The sequence below is a fragment of the Oryzias latipes genome, chromosome 12 (assembly GCF_002234675.1).
Source record: "Oryzias latipes chromosome 12, ASM223467v1".
Classification (NCBI taxonomy): Eukaryota; Metazoa; Chordata; class Actinopteri; order Beloniformes; family Adrianichthyidae; genus Oryzias; species Oryzias latipes.
Window position 1 is genome coordinate 7,679,709 of NC_019870.2, and position 16,247 is coordinate 7,695,955.

At 40.7% G+C, this 16,247-nt stretch overlaps 1 protein-coding gene across 6 annotated transcripts in view; it reads left to right on the forward strand.

Annotated features, from left to right (window-relative positions):
* The window catches only part of garnl3 (GTPase activating Rap/RanGAP domain like 3), a 91,099-nt gene that overhangs the window by 48,751 nt on the left and 26,101 nt on the right, over nucleotides 1–16,247 (forward strand). For all 6 annotated transcript variants that reach the window (XM_011481533.3, XM_011481532.3, XM_011481536.3 and 3 more), the window contains exons 3-6: nucleotides 10,309–10,383; nucleotides 11,132–11,231; nucleotides 12,422–12,540; nucleotides 13,086–13,150. In XM_011481533.3, coding sequence (XP_011479835.1) covers nucleotides 10,309–10,383; nucleotides 11,132–11,231; nucleotides 12,422–12,540; nucleotides 13,086–13,150 — 359 coding nt within the window. The remainder of the gene's footprint in view (nucleotides 1–10,308; nucleotides 10,384–11,131; nucleotides 11,232–12,421; nucleotides 12,541–13,085; nucleotides 13,151–16,247) is intronic.

A 16,247-nucleotide genomic window follows, 5' to 3' on the forward strand; every position in this document is an offset into this window, starting at 1 on the left:
GCTTGTCGGCCCTGTCCTGTGGGGGGGCGTTCTGGGGGGGAGGGGGGGGCCATTATTAGTACGGGTCGGGGGGGCTAGCGGGTCGGGGTCTCCGCTGAGGCAATCAGTGGTTGCCTCGGCCGGTTGGCCTCCTCGGTCCCGTCGAGGCCTGACCAGAGCTCTTCTAGGGCCGGCGTCTGGGGGTGGGGGCCTGGGCTTGCTCCGGGGGGGGGCGACACTTTCTGGCTCCGCTCTCTCTGTGTGGGGTGGGTGGTGCCGGGCCTGGAGTGTCGGCGCCTCCGGGGGTGGGCCCCTGGGCTGGGTGGCCCTGGCCCCTTTGCTGGGGGTGGGCTGGGGGACGGCTGTTTGACCACCGGGGGACAGTCTACCAGCTGTCCCCAACTTACCCCCTTCCTTATATAACCTCATATTAGGGTGAGGGGGTGGGGGGTCTAGCCTGCGATGCGCCTTGGGGGGGGGCTACTTGGGAGTGGCCCCCCTCCTATGGTTGCCGTATGGAGTGGGCCCCCCCTCTTTCGGTTTTATTTGCACCTTAGACATGTAGGGTCCTTGGTAGGGGGGGTGCTTGGACATCACTGCAAGCAAGCAGCAGATGTCCTCCTGGCACCCTACCCGCCAATTTTAACCGCACCTTAGACATTTAGGGGCCCCTTGGTGTGGAGGTTGAGGGGACATCACTGTGAGTAATCAGGAGATGTCCCCTTAGTGCCCTACTCGCCAATTTTAACTGCACCCCCCTAAGTACACACACCCCTCCCCCTTCAATATATACATTCAAACATAAACACACACACATGCACACAAACACCTTCTCAAACACCCATACACGCACACACATTTTACAAGGAAGGTGGGACCTGGGTCCATCTGTCCCCTACCCCTTCCCTGGTGGGGGGTGCGGGCCCCTTGGCGATGGCAGCCGTGTCCCTTGGGTGCCGGCTCCCTGGGCCCGGGGGTGCTCTCTCTGCACGGTGGGGGGGTTCATATTACACCTGAGCCGGGGGTGTTCGTGTCCCTGGGGGGTGGGTCCTGGTCCTTGCCCCTGGGCGCTGGGCCCCGCCAAACTTCCAACATGGCCGAGCCTGGTCGGGCCATATTTATAACATCCCTTGTGGGCCGCCCTTTTTTCCCCGGGGTTCCCCCCTCCTGGGCGGGGGCGGCGGGCCCCTGCCTTGCTCCTACCTGGACCAACCGTGGGCCGGGTGGGTGGCTGCCTGGAGTGCGGAGCGGGTCTCCCTTGGGGGGTCCTGGCTCGTACCTGGGGTCGGGGCGGGGGGATGCCCGGAACTCCTGGGTGGTGGTGGGGTGCTCGTCTGGGGCTGTGGGCGTCCCTCTCCGGTGGGGCCCTGCGTTGGGCTCTTCCGGCGCGGCGGGGGGCTGCTTTCCTGGCTGGGCTGGGGCGGCGCTCTCTTTCCCTCTGCGCCTCCCTGCTCTCTGGCTCTGGGGGCCTCGCGGCGGTCCTGCTGGCCCTGGCCTGGGTGGCGGTCTTGGTCGCCCGGGGGGCGGTTGTTCCCTGCCTGTTCCCGTGTGGCGTTGGGGGAATTCCGGCTGCCGCTGCTGCTGCGGCGGGGGTATGGGTGTGGGGGCGGCTGGGCGCTCCTCCTCCTTCTTTTCACATTCCACCATCCATTTTAGAAGAACATAAACACTCACCTGAGCACAGGTGTTAGCTCACCTTTGCACTAATAGTTTGCATGATTGAATGAATGAAAGATTTCACACTAGTTGGTTTAAAGGCATAGGTATGCGTTCGTGAACACTATCTGTTTTGTGTACATGTTGACATGTGGACATTTTTGCGGCTAGCAGGTGTGTTGATAATATCTGAGTGTGTGTGAACAGGCCCCGCCCTTTTTGTACTACATTTGAACCGTACCGTAACGATAAACAACCAGTAAACCTGTCTGCTCTATGCTGCTTCATGGTCTTACCCCCCTTCCCCTCCTATTATCACCCTCCTACCCCCCCCTCTCTCTAACGTCCCTCTCTCTTCTTCCCCTCTTTCCTTTTCCGTCCGGTCCAACACCAAAGATTTTCAAACACGATTGAAATTAATAAAGTTTGGCCTCAATTACAAAAGGGGTTTGTTCAGTCACATCTTTGGTTTGTCTGAAGATTAATAACCCCTCTTGTTAAAATAAAATATGTCCAACACAAGAGGCCCTCAGCTCTCATCTGTTTGCCTAGCTGTTGGACAGGACAAGTTAAAAGAAAAAAAAAAAAAAAAAGATGGCATTCTTATTTTGTTCTTATTTTGTTCTAAAATGAGTCATTTCCACTTATTACACTAGATTTTTGTCACTGTAATCTAAATGAACTACAATTGGGAACAAACGAAAACTTAAAACATATACATTTCAATTTAAAGTAACTTAGCAAACAGTTTTCCCCTTTTTGAACGCTTGTGTGGAACTCCTTGTTTCTAGATTTTGATATCTTATATAAGATTTCTTCTTTAGTAATGACTTACTGCATGGACAGATAACTTTACTGCTTTTAAGGGATTTTCTTCTTAAGCGTAGTGTTCTTTTCCTGTTTCTATGCTACCTCTTTGTGTTCACACAGGTGTTTGTGATGTACATATTATCACTTCAGACCCAAATATTGCTGTAAGTCTTTTGTGCAGCATAAAAATATTTAAATCTATAAAGGATCTCATTCGTCCCTGTTAATTCTGGAGTTTGGCTCCAAACGTCACTGCCAGCAGTTAGAGAGCATTAGAACCTACTCAAATGAGCAGCTCAATGTCTTCGGGGATATTTTTTTAAGTGCAGTTGCTCTATAGAATTGAAAACCTGTCAAGAACAAGAGGGAAAAAAATGAATAATAGAAAAAAAAGTGTTGCTTTCCAAGGAAATGTATCACATTTAGCTATTCACAACCTGGTAAATCCCATGTGAGATATTAGCCTAAGTTGAGTTAAACGTTGTCATATTATTCTAAATGACATATTTTAACTTTTTTTTTATTTAGATTTTGTTTGGCTAGCATTTTATGCATGACTTATAGACTGGCTCTTGTAACCAGCAGACTTAGGCTATGGTCACAATTCAGTGGTGTCATGTATCTGAATAAAAACTTTGGAATCAAAACATTATACAAATGATTTAATTCCCTTACAAGCACAAATGAAAAAAAATGATTGTATAAAAATTAAAAGGATTATAAGTGCCATTATGTTCCATTGTTCTCCTATTTATTCAGTCAAAATTGAAAGTATGTTATTATTAATAATTTACATGAGCAGGTTTTGCCCACCATGAGAACAAAAATGGCTTGTTTACATTTTTATTTAAATTTGAATAAGACTGAAAATATTATTTGCACATATTTATATAGAAACACAGTTTCCTACAGTTCCACCCCTGCTAACCCTGAACAGGATGTGTTAGGGAGGGAAAATGGACTGCTGGGTAGATATTTTCCGATGCATTGCACGTCTTTTGTGATGGTGATTGCACCAGGAGTGCTTGAAGTCACAGAGAAGCTTCAACTGTGCATTACATAATTTTTTTTTATGGAGAAAAAGATAAATGGGACTTTTATATTTAGAGCCAGAGGCGTCGATAGTCGCTCATCCCGTTTCCCATCTGGATGATTTGAATGAACATTCCGTTTAACAAAAAAGTTTAAAAATGGAAAGGAGGAAAAGGGAATAAAGAAGAGATTGCATTTTGGTAATTCCTCTTTTTGAACCTCTTTCCGTTTGAACTGAATGCTTCAATTTCATTTTCAAAAATCTCTTTTTTTTGTCTTTTGTCTCTTTTTCTCCATCATAACCCCCCCCCCCTTTCTCTCTGCCTTTGCACCTGCCCCTCTCCCTTTCTCATGCTCTCCTTCCTCCTGCTCTGCTCCTCATTCTCTGTTTCCAGCCTTTCTGCAGGATTGTGAGAACGCTCTCATTAAGTCACAAAACTATTGCAGTCGAGAAAGTATTGATCGAGTTTTCTGACAAAGACCGCTACTTTATTCCTGGGACTTTATGTCATTTCCCAAAGTGGAAGCTAATAAAGCTGTTGCATAAGAAAGACTAATGTCTGTAAAGCTGCTCTTTTCCCAGGGGGGGTTATGCACTGGCTATTCGTCTTTTATTATTATCCTTTCTTCATTGCCATTACACATTACACATTTGCCCTGCTTTCACTCTGACCACGTCTTTCTGCCTCCTCTCTTCTGGCCATTATTCCTCTATCGCCCCCAGCACTAACAAGGTGTTTCATGGGTTGTTTGTTCAGACATAGAAGCCTGAAAGGGTCCCTCTATACCCCGCTGGCTCCTGCTAGCATCTGCGGGTCCACAGGGACTCGTTGGAGTGCAGCTTCCCCGTCTTTCCAACTCTTGGTTGGAAGTGATGGCTGTTCATGTGTGCGCCCACACAGCCTCCCCAGAGCACCCCATCTCTCCCCTCCAAAGCTTTTTCAATCTTTCTCCCCCAAATCCTATTTGCACCCTTCATAACAAACCCTCATCTGATGTTTCTTCTCAAGTGCAGCCGCATGCATACACCAGGGAGGCAGAGCACAGCTTTGTCCGACTGCGGCAGTGGTTTCCTCTCCATTATGCCGCTGCCGGACAGGTAATGTCGCTGGAGGCGAGAGAAATTGAGGGAGATGAAGTCCCTTGGCCTCGATATTTTGTTTTCCATTTTCTTGCAGGAGGCAAGAACAGGCGACAGCAGTAAATATGTTTGTTCTCAGACCCATTAATATGCGTCAGACAGGAGAAAGCGCTGCCGTTTCTGTTGCCACTCCAAAGGCGGATAATTATTTCACAGAAGCCTTTTTTTTTTATCAGAGTTTCACACCTGCAGTAAACATACTGAATTTACAGGTTCCTTGTACACAGTGAAGTTCACAAAGTAAACACAGCTTGCAAAACTTTTGTTTTTTACTGCCTGTATGACTGCACTTTTGTTTAGTGGCATTTAAATAGTAAAGTTTGGAAATTAATAATAATAAATAACACTTGTGATTTAGCTGTTTTGCAGCATATTTCAAACTGATTCATGTATCAAAAATCCTAAAATTAAAAGCAAAATTCACAAGTTGCTCAGTTTTCTAAATGACAACATTTAGAAAAAATTGAGTTAATTGATCTGTCTCTTGGGTTTAGTTTGACTGACTTTATTTGCTACCAGCTTAGACAGTTCTGTTTTAATATTTTCATTTTTGTGTGTCACAAGTGTTGTTTTTGGTTTTAGTTTAGCTGTAAAAGGAGATGTTTAGCACTGCGACTTTGAATAATGTAATGAAAGTAATACCTCTCTGGGCTGCGACAGCTTGCCATTAATTTGCAAGCACCAAAAGTCTCATTTGGTGAAGTTGGAATTTAAAAAAATATATAAAAACAAAATATTTAAAATGGATGCAATGGCCCCTGCGACCTGTGTTTGCTACCCTCATGCAGAAACAGCTGGGATAGACTCTGACCCCCATGGTCTCATCCTGTGACACATCCTGTGACACAGGATGAGACCGCTATAAAAAGGATTGATGGGAGTTTTAAAGTCCCATTCCGATCATCTGTTGATCTTTTTTAAAAAGTGTTCCCAGTAGTCATTTAATAATGTTTTTGCCGTTTATAGCCAAAATGAAAAACCTGTGTTGTTTTGTAGGCCACCATTTCTGCAAGGTGGCAGTGGTTTATTAGAAATTTGCCTCTGAGCAACCCCGCCCTCCCTTCCCGTCACCAATAACTGGGTTCTCTATCTACACACTCTGCTGATAGCTTACAGCCCCCTACCTCCTCCCCCCCAACCTAACATTGCGGGTGCAACAGATATGTCGAGCAATATTACGAATATAAAAAGATGTACATGGATCTATTTGTTTGCAAGTAGTTTTTCAAACAGCATTTTTTCGTTTGCCCCTGATTTACAATGGTTTGAATAAAGAAATATGATTTCTTTTGATTTCTAGTCAAATTGTCTTTATATGTTCCCTATCATCAGAAAAATACCACAAGAGTCCAGCTCCTCTTTTCAGAGATATGCACCTGCAATGTGTGCGCCTGGTTTATCAGATTTTTTTTCTTTTTAACCACTGGCACCTGGAGAGCTCAGTACTATTACGACAGATATGAACATTCTTACAGTTTGATATTTTTTTTCTACTCATGCAGTGATATTTAGTTTCCACAGTTGAAGCTGAGGGAAGTGTATTTTTATGAAACAACTCATTTCTTGTTTCTCTATATCTGAAATCAAATTTCTGCCAATTTTTTTTCCTACTATGATGTGGACAAATGTGACTTTTGAGCTCCTGATTTGATTGAAAGACAAAACACAAATCGATTATAGATTAAGCTTAGGTGTCAACAGGTCACGGTTAGGGTTCGAATTAGGTTGTAAAAGACCAATGGAAACCCATGAAATATTATAAGAATAGCCAGTATTTACAAATCCACCCAGAAACAGTTTATGATCTGACTGTTTTGTCAGAGAAAGGAACACCTTCACAGCCTTATGGTTTGTATTGTCTCATTATCTTGTTTGCTATTTTTGGAACCACTGGACATTTATTTTTTATTGCATTAGTTACGTTTGGATTTATTTGTCATCTACTGTTCTTTATGGAGTTGTCGTAACACATTAATTTTCCCATTGTGAGATCAATAAAGTTCTATTCTATTCTTCTATCTTACACTTTACTATATATTTTATATCTACTTTTATTTTTAAGCTTTTTCAGATTGCAAATGAACCATATACGGTATATAGGACATAAACAGAAAAGTCAAATAGATCACAAATTTTTATCGGGAGTGTAAAACTTTTAATGCAGGGATGTCTAGAATGTAGTCTCTGTTGTATGAGTGCGTTCTCATCACTCTTCCTGGTCACTGCACTGTCTGGCCTGGTAATGAGCTGCTGGAGAGGGCAGGGCACACCACCCACTCTTCCAGCTCATGAACACTGTGCTCTGCTTTTTCATACATGGTTTGGTACTGTTTATCAGACAAAGACTGTTGATTATTGGAATAGAAGTCTAATAAAGGAACTCTCAATGCATACCCACTTATTTTTTACTTTATTAGACAGTAGGTATTCCTTGGTGGGGTTTTTATAAGTGTTGAGGTTGGTTGCATTGAATACTATTTTGTTTTGTTCATCTTGCTTATATGACTTTCAGTTTCCTCAGATCCGTTTTTTAGCCAACTGGACAGTGTCTGCATGGTTGCACAACTGTTTATTTATTTATTTATTTATTTATTTGAAACATAGTGGCAAGAAAAAAAGCAAAGCATGACAGGCTATTGGGTCACAGAGTGAAGGGCAAAAAGACAGACAGACGGGTTGTAAATGCAGGAAGAAGGCCTGTTGCCAGGCAACAAATCATCAATCAGGAGGACAAATACGGGGGTTGAAAGTGATACGTGAATAGGAATATATTGTTTATGCAGATGTACATATGTTACAGATTAAACAAACAAAAAAAAACCCACATTTGCTATTTCAACATACTGGTAGATGTGACGGATCACCAAAGATAGAATACAAGTTTTTGTAGAGGTGAAACCAATACAAACCCATACTTATTTAAGCTGTGGTTTCCCAATATCTATTCTTTACTGTAAAACTAATCTATGACAGGGAAAATTTGAGATTACTTTACAATTTGTTTTTATATCTTTTTAGAAAAGATATGAAGAGCTATTTTATTTGCATGAATAAAAAACTAGTAAAAACTAGGGGGGAGCATTTGTGAAAACTTTAATTCACATCACTTAGAGAATCTAAAATCAAATTAGAATGTGGTCAGCAGAGACAAAACGATTTATGAGGCTATCAAACTTTTCCCATTGATCTATTACTTTGGCTTTCATAAAGTAGATGTTTACGTGCATTATTTTTCCTAAAATGACTAACTATTGATGGAAATACATTTAAATCCATATCCAAAGACTTTCGGGACATTTCTGTTGGCTTAAGAGCAGCACAGTTAATTTTGTAAATGTTCAATCTTAGGTAAATCTCCCCTGAGGAAAAGCTGATTTTCCCAGCAAACAGATGGCATCATTACTATGTTTGACAACAGCCTGGCAGCACGCCAAGAATTGTGTAAAATACTTTTAAGTTCTGTTGTTTATACTGACCTAAAATATAAAAAAATGTATAAAATTGCAAGGGATTTTTTATATAAGTTGTATTTTTATGTTTTATAACCCAAAAATGAATGATCATCTGCCAGTCTGTTGTCCATCTACTGCCACAACTTTGAAAGGCTTAAATTAACATTTGGACTGGGTCAAATTAATAGACTCTAGCTTTGCAATTACCAAAATGTTATGTTACGTTTACCAAAAAAAAAACCACATTTATTTTTCTGAAAATCCTTTCATGTCCTTTTTTTATGACGCTAACTAGAATACATTGTGTTCTTGTCCTCTGCCCCTTTTTTTCACTCACGAAAACCATTACTGTCCCATTTCCCTCTCTGGTGCTGTGGTGGCGGAGGTGAGTCAGCAAAACAGATAATTGGAGTGATAAGGTTCCTCGCTGAAGGTAGCTCCAACTCGGGAGAGTTCAGTGAGCAACAAGGACCTGAAACACATTTCCCAGTTTAGGGTTTGACACTAGAATTTAAATATGACTTCTATATCTAAAAAAAACATACTGAATGTTTGATGGAATTCTTAAGTTAAAAATGAGAAGAAACAAATTTCTACCTCACAAAAATCACTCCTGGCATTTGTGTCATGTAATGAAGAAATAAAAAACAGCTATGAAAATGTATATTTAAAGTTACTTGTAAGAAAAATTGCTTTGGTTTTCTAGCTATTTTCTACACACATTTATGGTGACAGAGCTAGTCAAGTGGCAAAACTACAATAGAAGTGAAGGAAGGAAGACTGATTTTGTCGCTGAAAGGCTTTGCATAACACAATAGCAGGTCGGTGTGAGTGCTTGCAGAGAAAACATTGTGTGCAGATGTTTTGATGCTCATCACAGGCCGCCGGCGTTCATCTGGATGAAAAGGCTGTCACAGACTCTGCTGTCCAGCGTCCACACAATCATACCCTCTCATATTGATCATTTCACAAATGCTTGGAGCTATTGGTATGATTTCATTGTCAGGTTAAAGATCTTTTTTTAAAATGTTCCCAGTTGTCTTTTATTTATGATTAAGCCATTTTTAGCCAACTTTTTTTTTTAAAGTCACTTTCTTAAACATGGTTTCTGCAGTAGTTCATTAGAAATTCACCCCTGAGTTGTGGGTGGAACCATCTTAGCAACTCCAACCCCCCCCCCCCCCCCCCCCTTCTTCCTTTACTTAGAGCTCTCTGTTTACCCTCCCTCCCACTAGCTTACAGTCCCTTACACCCCGAACCTAACATTACCAGTACATCAAAATGGCAACCAGGATTGAAGCCATCCAACCAAACAGTTTTGAGCCAGATGTCAACTTGGATGAGGAGATGTACAGCGAGCAGAGCAGGAAGCTTGTGGCCTCATTTTTTACATCACATGGAAGTTCAAATAAAGAAATGAAAGTCGAAAACACCCTGCCCTACTTTTTTTTTTTTTTTTTACAGTTTTGTTTTGAACGAAATTCGTTATCTCAAGATAACAAAATGAAGAATAAAGTGTAGCCTCGCCTTTTCCCTTTTCTGCACTGAGACGCCGAGACTTTACCTGTTTTAAGTTTCTGTATTTTGTGGTTAACAACAAAGACAGAAGAAGAAAGCACTCCCCAAAAGTTGTTTTTTTAGTCTGGGTTCTGTCATTGAACCTGTTTTCTGAGGTTTGGGGGAAATAAAGGGAGGGGGCTGGACTGTTCCATGAGAAGTAGATCCACTAATGCATACAAAAACAGTATGTTCTTCATCATCTCATTATCATGAGAAAAAATTCCGAAAGTTGGCTGTTTTTTGGCTTTTGTAGAAATCCAATTTTGAGTTGGATTTTTTAATATTTGTCCTCCATTATGAGAAAAATGTCACGAGAATAAACACAATTTTCATCAAAATGGGTCTTTAACAACATCTTTTAAAGACAAACTTCTAGATAACAGATGATTCCTTGAGCTTTGCTGTTTTATGTTGTTTCTTTAGAATTTCTGTGAATAGCTTCATCTGCAGAGGTTACTGTTTGAGCTGTTAAGCCAAAGTGTTTTTAACGAAATCACTAATTATCACTATTGATTAGTGATTATCAGATCACCAACAATGTTGTGGGATGTGTTGTTGTTGTCACATAGGAACTACTGTTTTGTCCACAAGCTCATCCAGCTTCTTTGTATTTATGAACTGTCTTCCACAAACAGATATAAAGATACTCAAATCTGTTTGTCTCTGTGTTCATCTCAGTTGATTTCCAGTGACGCAGACGGAGCCATTCAGAGAGCAGGACGCTTCAGGGTGGAGAATGGATCATCAGATGAGGTGTGTCCACTATAAAACATTTATGGGATCAAATTTTGAAGCACAAGACCGAAGAAACACATTTTTGTGATAAAAGTGTGGTAAAATGACACCCAAACAACAATAGCTGCACTTATGTTACAACAATTAGATTATGTCCCAAAAATGTCTGACCACAGTCATGATAGTAAATATTTCAAAACTGCAATGAGTACAAATTAAACTTTTATTCTTTATACCATATATTTCAGTTGCAAATTTATTTTGTTAATGTAGGACCATAATTTGCATAAAATGGTTAAAAAAAAAATCAAAAGTGACTCCAGTGTTGGTGACACAAAGTCTATAAACTCAAAAAAATGTCGAAACATCAACTAAAAAAACAGAGCTGAAGTCAATAGAGAAGTACACAAAGCAAAGAAACTTCAAAATAAAAAAATGTTAAAAAGCACAACATTGGACATATTTTTAAAAATAAAAAAACAATGTTTTGGACTATTTAGGATTATTTACTGGATTTAATAGGTATTTATTGTATTATTTATTTATTTTCTGAAGCAAACAAGCCATCTTTTTAGTCTTTCACAAACGTTTTATAATTTTATATTTATCATCTTTAACAAAATGACTAAATGAGGCAGCTCAAGTTCTGCTCTAACATTCCTGAATTCCTGCAGTGTCCCGCAGAGTCAAGTGGCGCTGTGTCTCGAGCATTGACCAACGCCATGACATTGCAGTGTGTGTCTTTGTGTGTGTGCGCCACCAACAGACTTCACCCTACACTCCAGGAAGCTGGAGGAGAACAGATGTCCATTTGGAGAATCCAGAGTACCACACCAGATGGTTTTTCAAATACTTTTTGGGAAAAGGTCAGTGCTGCTCTGTTCAAGCACAAAGGTAGTTTAAGGAGACAGATAACCATGAACGAGGTTAAGATGGAGGCTATTAGCCGAGGCTGCAGAAATCAAACATCCTCTAAATGTCTTCTCTGGTCCAGAGGAATCTTCTTATCTTTCAAAGACAGCCCCGTCGCCCTGCTGCACTGCTCTTCATTAAAGCTAAAACTTATTAGCATCCAGTCATTTTCCAAGTGGAAGCCTCCGCCTCTCTCTAATATCATGCAGCAGCCGGGGTGGAGGGGATGGGATATGGAACTACTACTGTAAGGTTTACTGTTAAAAATTCATCTGATATGTCCACTTCTGCAAAAATATATTTAGAATAAATCTGAATAAGCCTCGTGTTTTGTCAGAATTGCTGCATAAAATATTGAAGTGCTTCGAATCCTTTAAAAGGTTTAGAACCTAAAACGGATACAAATTTGGCACAAAACAATCCTGTTCTGCTGCACTCGTGGTGCACTGGCACATACCCTTTAAAGTGAGCCATGTCTCCATCATTTGGCTGGACCTGTTTGGACCACTGCTGAGCCACCTGTGCCTCACAGCCTGAACAGAGCTGGCTGCACGGCACGGCACACGACGAACCGGAGGCCGCCTCATGCGTGACAGAACACCGACAGTAACAGGAGGACTTCAGTCTCAGCTTCCTCCTGATTGAGTGTAGACACTTAAAAGTGTGTTTTTGATTCTCAAAGAACGAGGCTCAAGCTTTCACAGTTTAGAAAGTATCCGATTGCAGCACAGTCTTGTAAAGTAATTGCTTCCCCAAAGCATAAAAACAGAGCTAATGACAAATAAACAGGCCGGGAAAGCAGCTGGAGAAAGACAGTAGAACTGTGGAGTAAACACTCATTAGAGGAAGAGATGGTTTCAGACGAGGACAAAAACAGAGGCGGAAAAGATCTTGTGTCTAATTGGATTTGGATGACTGTACAGCATTGTTTCTGAAGATGTTGGCCTGTCAGCTGAAGAGGCAAAGAAGGGAATGTGTGACTGAATCTGGAAGAGCTGAATGATGGAGGGTCTAATGGCAGACTAAGGAGACATTTTTTAAACCAGAAACAAACGTAATTTCACCAGATTGAGTGAAAAAGTGAAAATAATTGAAGAAAACGTGTGAATGGATAACATTTATTTATTTTATTTTATGCCCTCAGTCCATCAGAACTATGTGGGTACCGATGCAGAGAAGAACCCTTTCTTTCTGTCCGTTGTTCTCTCGGATCAGAACAATCAGCGAGTCCCTCAGTATAGAGCCATCCTCTGGAGGAGATCGGTGAGTCTGCGGTCTGTTCGGCCCTAAAGCCAGCTGAAATGTTAAAGGATTCAAACTTTTAGCCTCCCTTTATTTTAAATTTGCCCTAAAAGGTTTTTACTTCTTCCTCTTTTTAAATAACCATGCACCTGTCGTTGCACGTGAGATGCCTGTTTATTGTGTTTGTTTGCTGTTTAGTGATTTAGTTACGCGAAGAAAAAGAAGATAGCTGAAATTTAATTTAGCCTTCAGCCTCGTCTGGAACCTGATTAGAGTGGTGCACCTCCGCTGTCTGATCACATTGATTTGTCTTGTTTCTGTCAGACTCTAACTGGTGCAATATGTTTGTGCTGCTGTTTGTGCAACAGACCAGATAGAAAACTTTTCCAACTTCTATCAAAGTTTACTTATTTGGTCTAAGTTACTTCTGGGATGTATTTAAATAGCGTTTCATCTTTGTAACTAAAATAAATCAATAATGAGGGTCATAACCTATCCTTAAAAAGGTTTCTTTTTGTTTGTGCTAAAGTGGTTAATGAGCCTAAGACCCGTTCTTGTCTTCTCAGGGCACGTTGAAGATCAGCCTCCCCTACAGCCCTACCAAAACACTATCAGTCAAGTCCATCCTCAGGTGAGGACTGCAGCCCGGAGACAGAAGCAGACAATTCATTACTTTTTGTGTGACTGATGCCGTTAGCTCATTCTTTTCTGATCATCCAGCGTTTCTGGGTGTTATTTAAGTCAGAGGCCAAAAACAAGGTCAAAACGACTTTTAAACTTCAGTTCTGGATCCTCTACAGGTTAAGTGTGCATTTGTCCTGTATAAATATTAGATGATTCAGTCTCTTTTGAACTAATTAAACAAATGCTGAAGTCTATTGCAAGTCTCCATTTCTGTTACCCCCCATACTCTACTTTAGTTTTAATACTCTTGAAAATAATAATACTTTTCATCTTCCTCCCTTTGGAGGCTGGGTATCAGCCTTAAAACTGCTGATCTCATAGGAAATCAGTCAATCTGCTCCCCTTTTACATCAAATATGAGCTCTGCCAAAACTGCATTTAAAAATGAAAGGATCTGCCCCATGTCAATATCTGGAGCTCTGTCCCCCTTCCATCAAAATCATTATTCTATCCCCCTCCTCTTACGTCAATGGGTTTTCTCGTTTTTGCCACAGTCTTCATCAGCCATCATTCTTAGACTATAGTAGGCAGCTAATCTTGTTAATTCTAAAGACGGGCATTTGACGTGTTTTAGCTCATGGTGTTCACACTGGACAAGCAGGGAGGGGCTTCTTCCTTTTTTTTTTTCTTGCTACTGTTTACTAATGCATGTCTGCCACCAGCAGTTGGAAGAAGTTTGGTGCAAATTTAGTGACTTTTGCTCTAGGTTGTTCTTTTACAGCTCTATTCCGATATATGAAAGACTTGGTGTTGTATAATTATTGCTAAATAATTTCTTTTCCCTGATCAATTTTCAAACAGTTGGCACTTCCGTGAATTACGTCATTACCAAATCCGAGTCCCTGATTCGTCATAGTTCGACCTGGTTTAAATTCTAACACATATTCAATGGACATGCACTTTGTAGGTAGAGTCCAAAAACTGGCATAGCTACGCTTGAACACGGGAATTTTAATTGCAGAAGCTGGAAATGCGCATTGACATAGACTTTTCACTGGACTGCTTGAACGCATGTTGCAGAGAACAGTGTGTGCTTGGCTTTGGTCACAAAACCCTTTTGCTAAACCCTCCATAACATGTTGACATTCTTCTTCGTGACATTTTTTCTTCCATCTATCTTTTTATTTTTATTTTTCGCTCACAGCAAACAGCTGCTGCGTAGCTCTCCTATTACATCTGTTTGGACTGAACTTATATGATCCTATTGTAGGTTTTCTTCTGCAGTTGTACCAGCAATCACAGATGTGATGAATATTCCACTGGTCCTTAGCGCAACCCCGACTGTTATGAAAAAATTGAGGTTATTCTACAAGACCCTGATTAAATTAAGAATTACTTAGGAGTTTCAATCATGTCTCAATAAGGGTTTTTCATAGAGTCATGGTAATTCTCATAAATCAGCTTCACCAAACCTCTTCCTTCTGCAATTTTTATTGGCTTCTCACATTCTAATGTTGATATTTAATTCCAATTTCCAATTGCTGTACAATTTATCACCTTGCACTTTTGCACTTGATTTGTCTTGTCTTTGTCATTTTCTCATGAATCTGTGAGGTTCAGCTGAACATCTTGAAAAACGCTCTTTCTTGCTCATCCACCACCAAATGTCTCTGAAACAAATCAGAGACTTTGATCATTTAAAACACTAAATCCACATTTCATCCCCTCCCATGTCTTTCTAGCAAGTACCAATGCATGCACAGTGGTACATTCCATAACGAAGCCTCACTTTTTGATCAACCAAAGGACCTCAAATAACAGCAAACCTCATTTACTGCTGCTGACAACCCACACAGGAAATGGTGACCTGGTTGTTTCTGACATAAACCTCTGGCTGTAGGTCTTCAGTTCAAATCCCAATACTGAGAGGAACTAACTGCAACTCAAAATATTGACAGGATTAGTCCCCTCCACTATGGTGCCCTCGAGCAAGTATTTTGACCCAAATTGCATTGTGTCAGTGGAGCTGCTAAGTCACCATATTTGTGGCTGTATTTGCTTCTATCTGAAACTGTAAGTAGGACATCTTTGACAAAGAGAGTTTGGTATCATTCCAAAAAAGTAGGTGAAAAATAGCTCCATAAACTTGTCACTGCTTTTTTCTTGCGCTTTTAGTGGCATATAACTGTCTGTTTTTGTTTTAAATTACCAACTAAAGCCAACCTCTCTGCTTTAGGCATCCTCTGAAAAGTAGCCTGTTCAGAAAACATCTTTCTCAGCCCAACGTTGCACTTCAGTCGAAGCTGAGCTTGTATTTGGTCATTTCGGCACATTTAGACAGATTTAGTGCCTTGCCACTTGGGTTTCATACCTTAACTGTGTTTCACTTGTAAGTCTCCTTGTTTAATGATCCTCAGATGAACAAATCCAAGCAACTAAATGGCTTGTCTTCCAGTGACTAATGTTATTGTTCACAAGTCCATCAGAAAAGCATTAGGGGAGAAAGTCTGGCAGGACTGAAAGGAGTGAAGCCACAGCTCTTCCAAAGTACAGAGATGTGCACTGTCTGTTAAAGATAAAGCTGATAAGTTTCTGGACTTACTTTAAATTGTGTTAAAAAATATATATTTTTGATAGTTTTGATTGAACAAATAGTAAGTATAGCAAGTTATTTTTTTCTATATTTAATGAAGAACTGATTTAATGACCTTCTCTGATCATCTTTTGATCTATTTTAAAAGTGTTCCCAGTCATCTTTTAATTTTATGCCCTTTTTGCCATCATTTTCGAACGTCCTTTTCTAGGACATAGTTTCTGCAGAGTGGCAGTAGTTCAATAGAAACTTGCCTCTAAATTGTGCAACAAAAAGGCATACATGGATCTATTTGTCTGCAAGTGGATGCATTGGAATAGAGCAGAGCAGGGGGCTTGTGGGTTCTATGTCACATAATCAAGATTTTTCAATGGCATTTTTTCATCTGCTCTTGATTCACACCAATTTGAAAAAATAATACTCAGAGCTCTGCAATTCCAAGCTTAATTTTCTTAATACATGTCTTCAATAATCAGGAAAATGGCAGAAGAACATTAAAAAAACAAACATC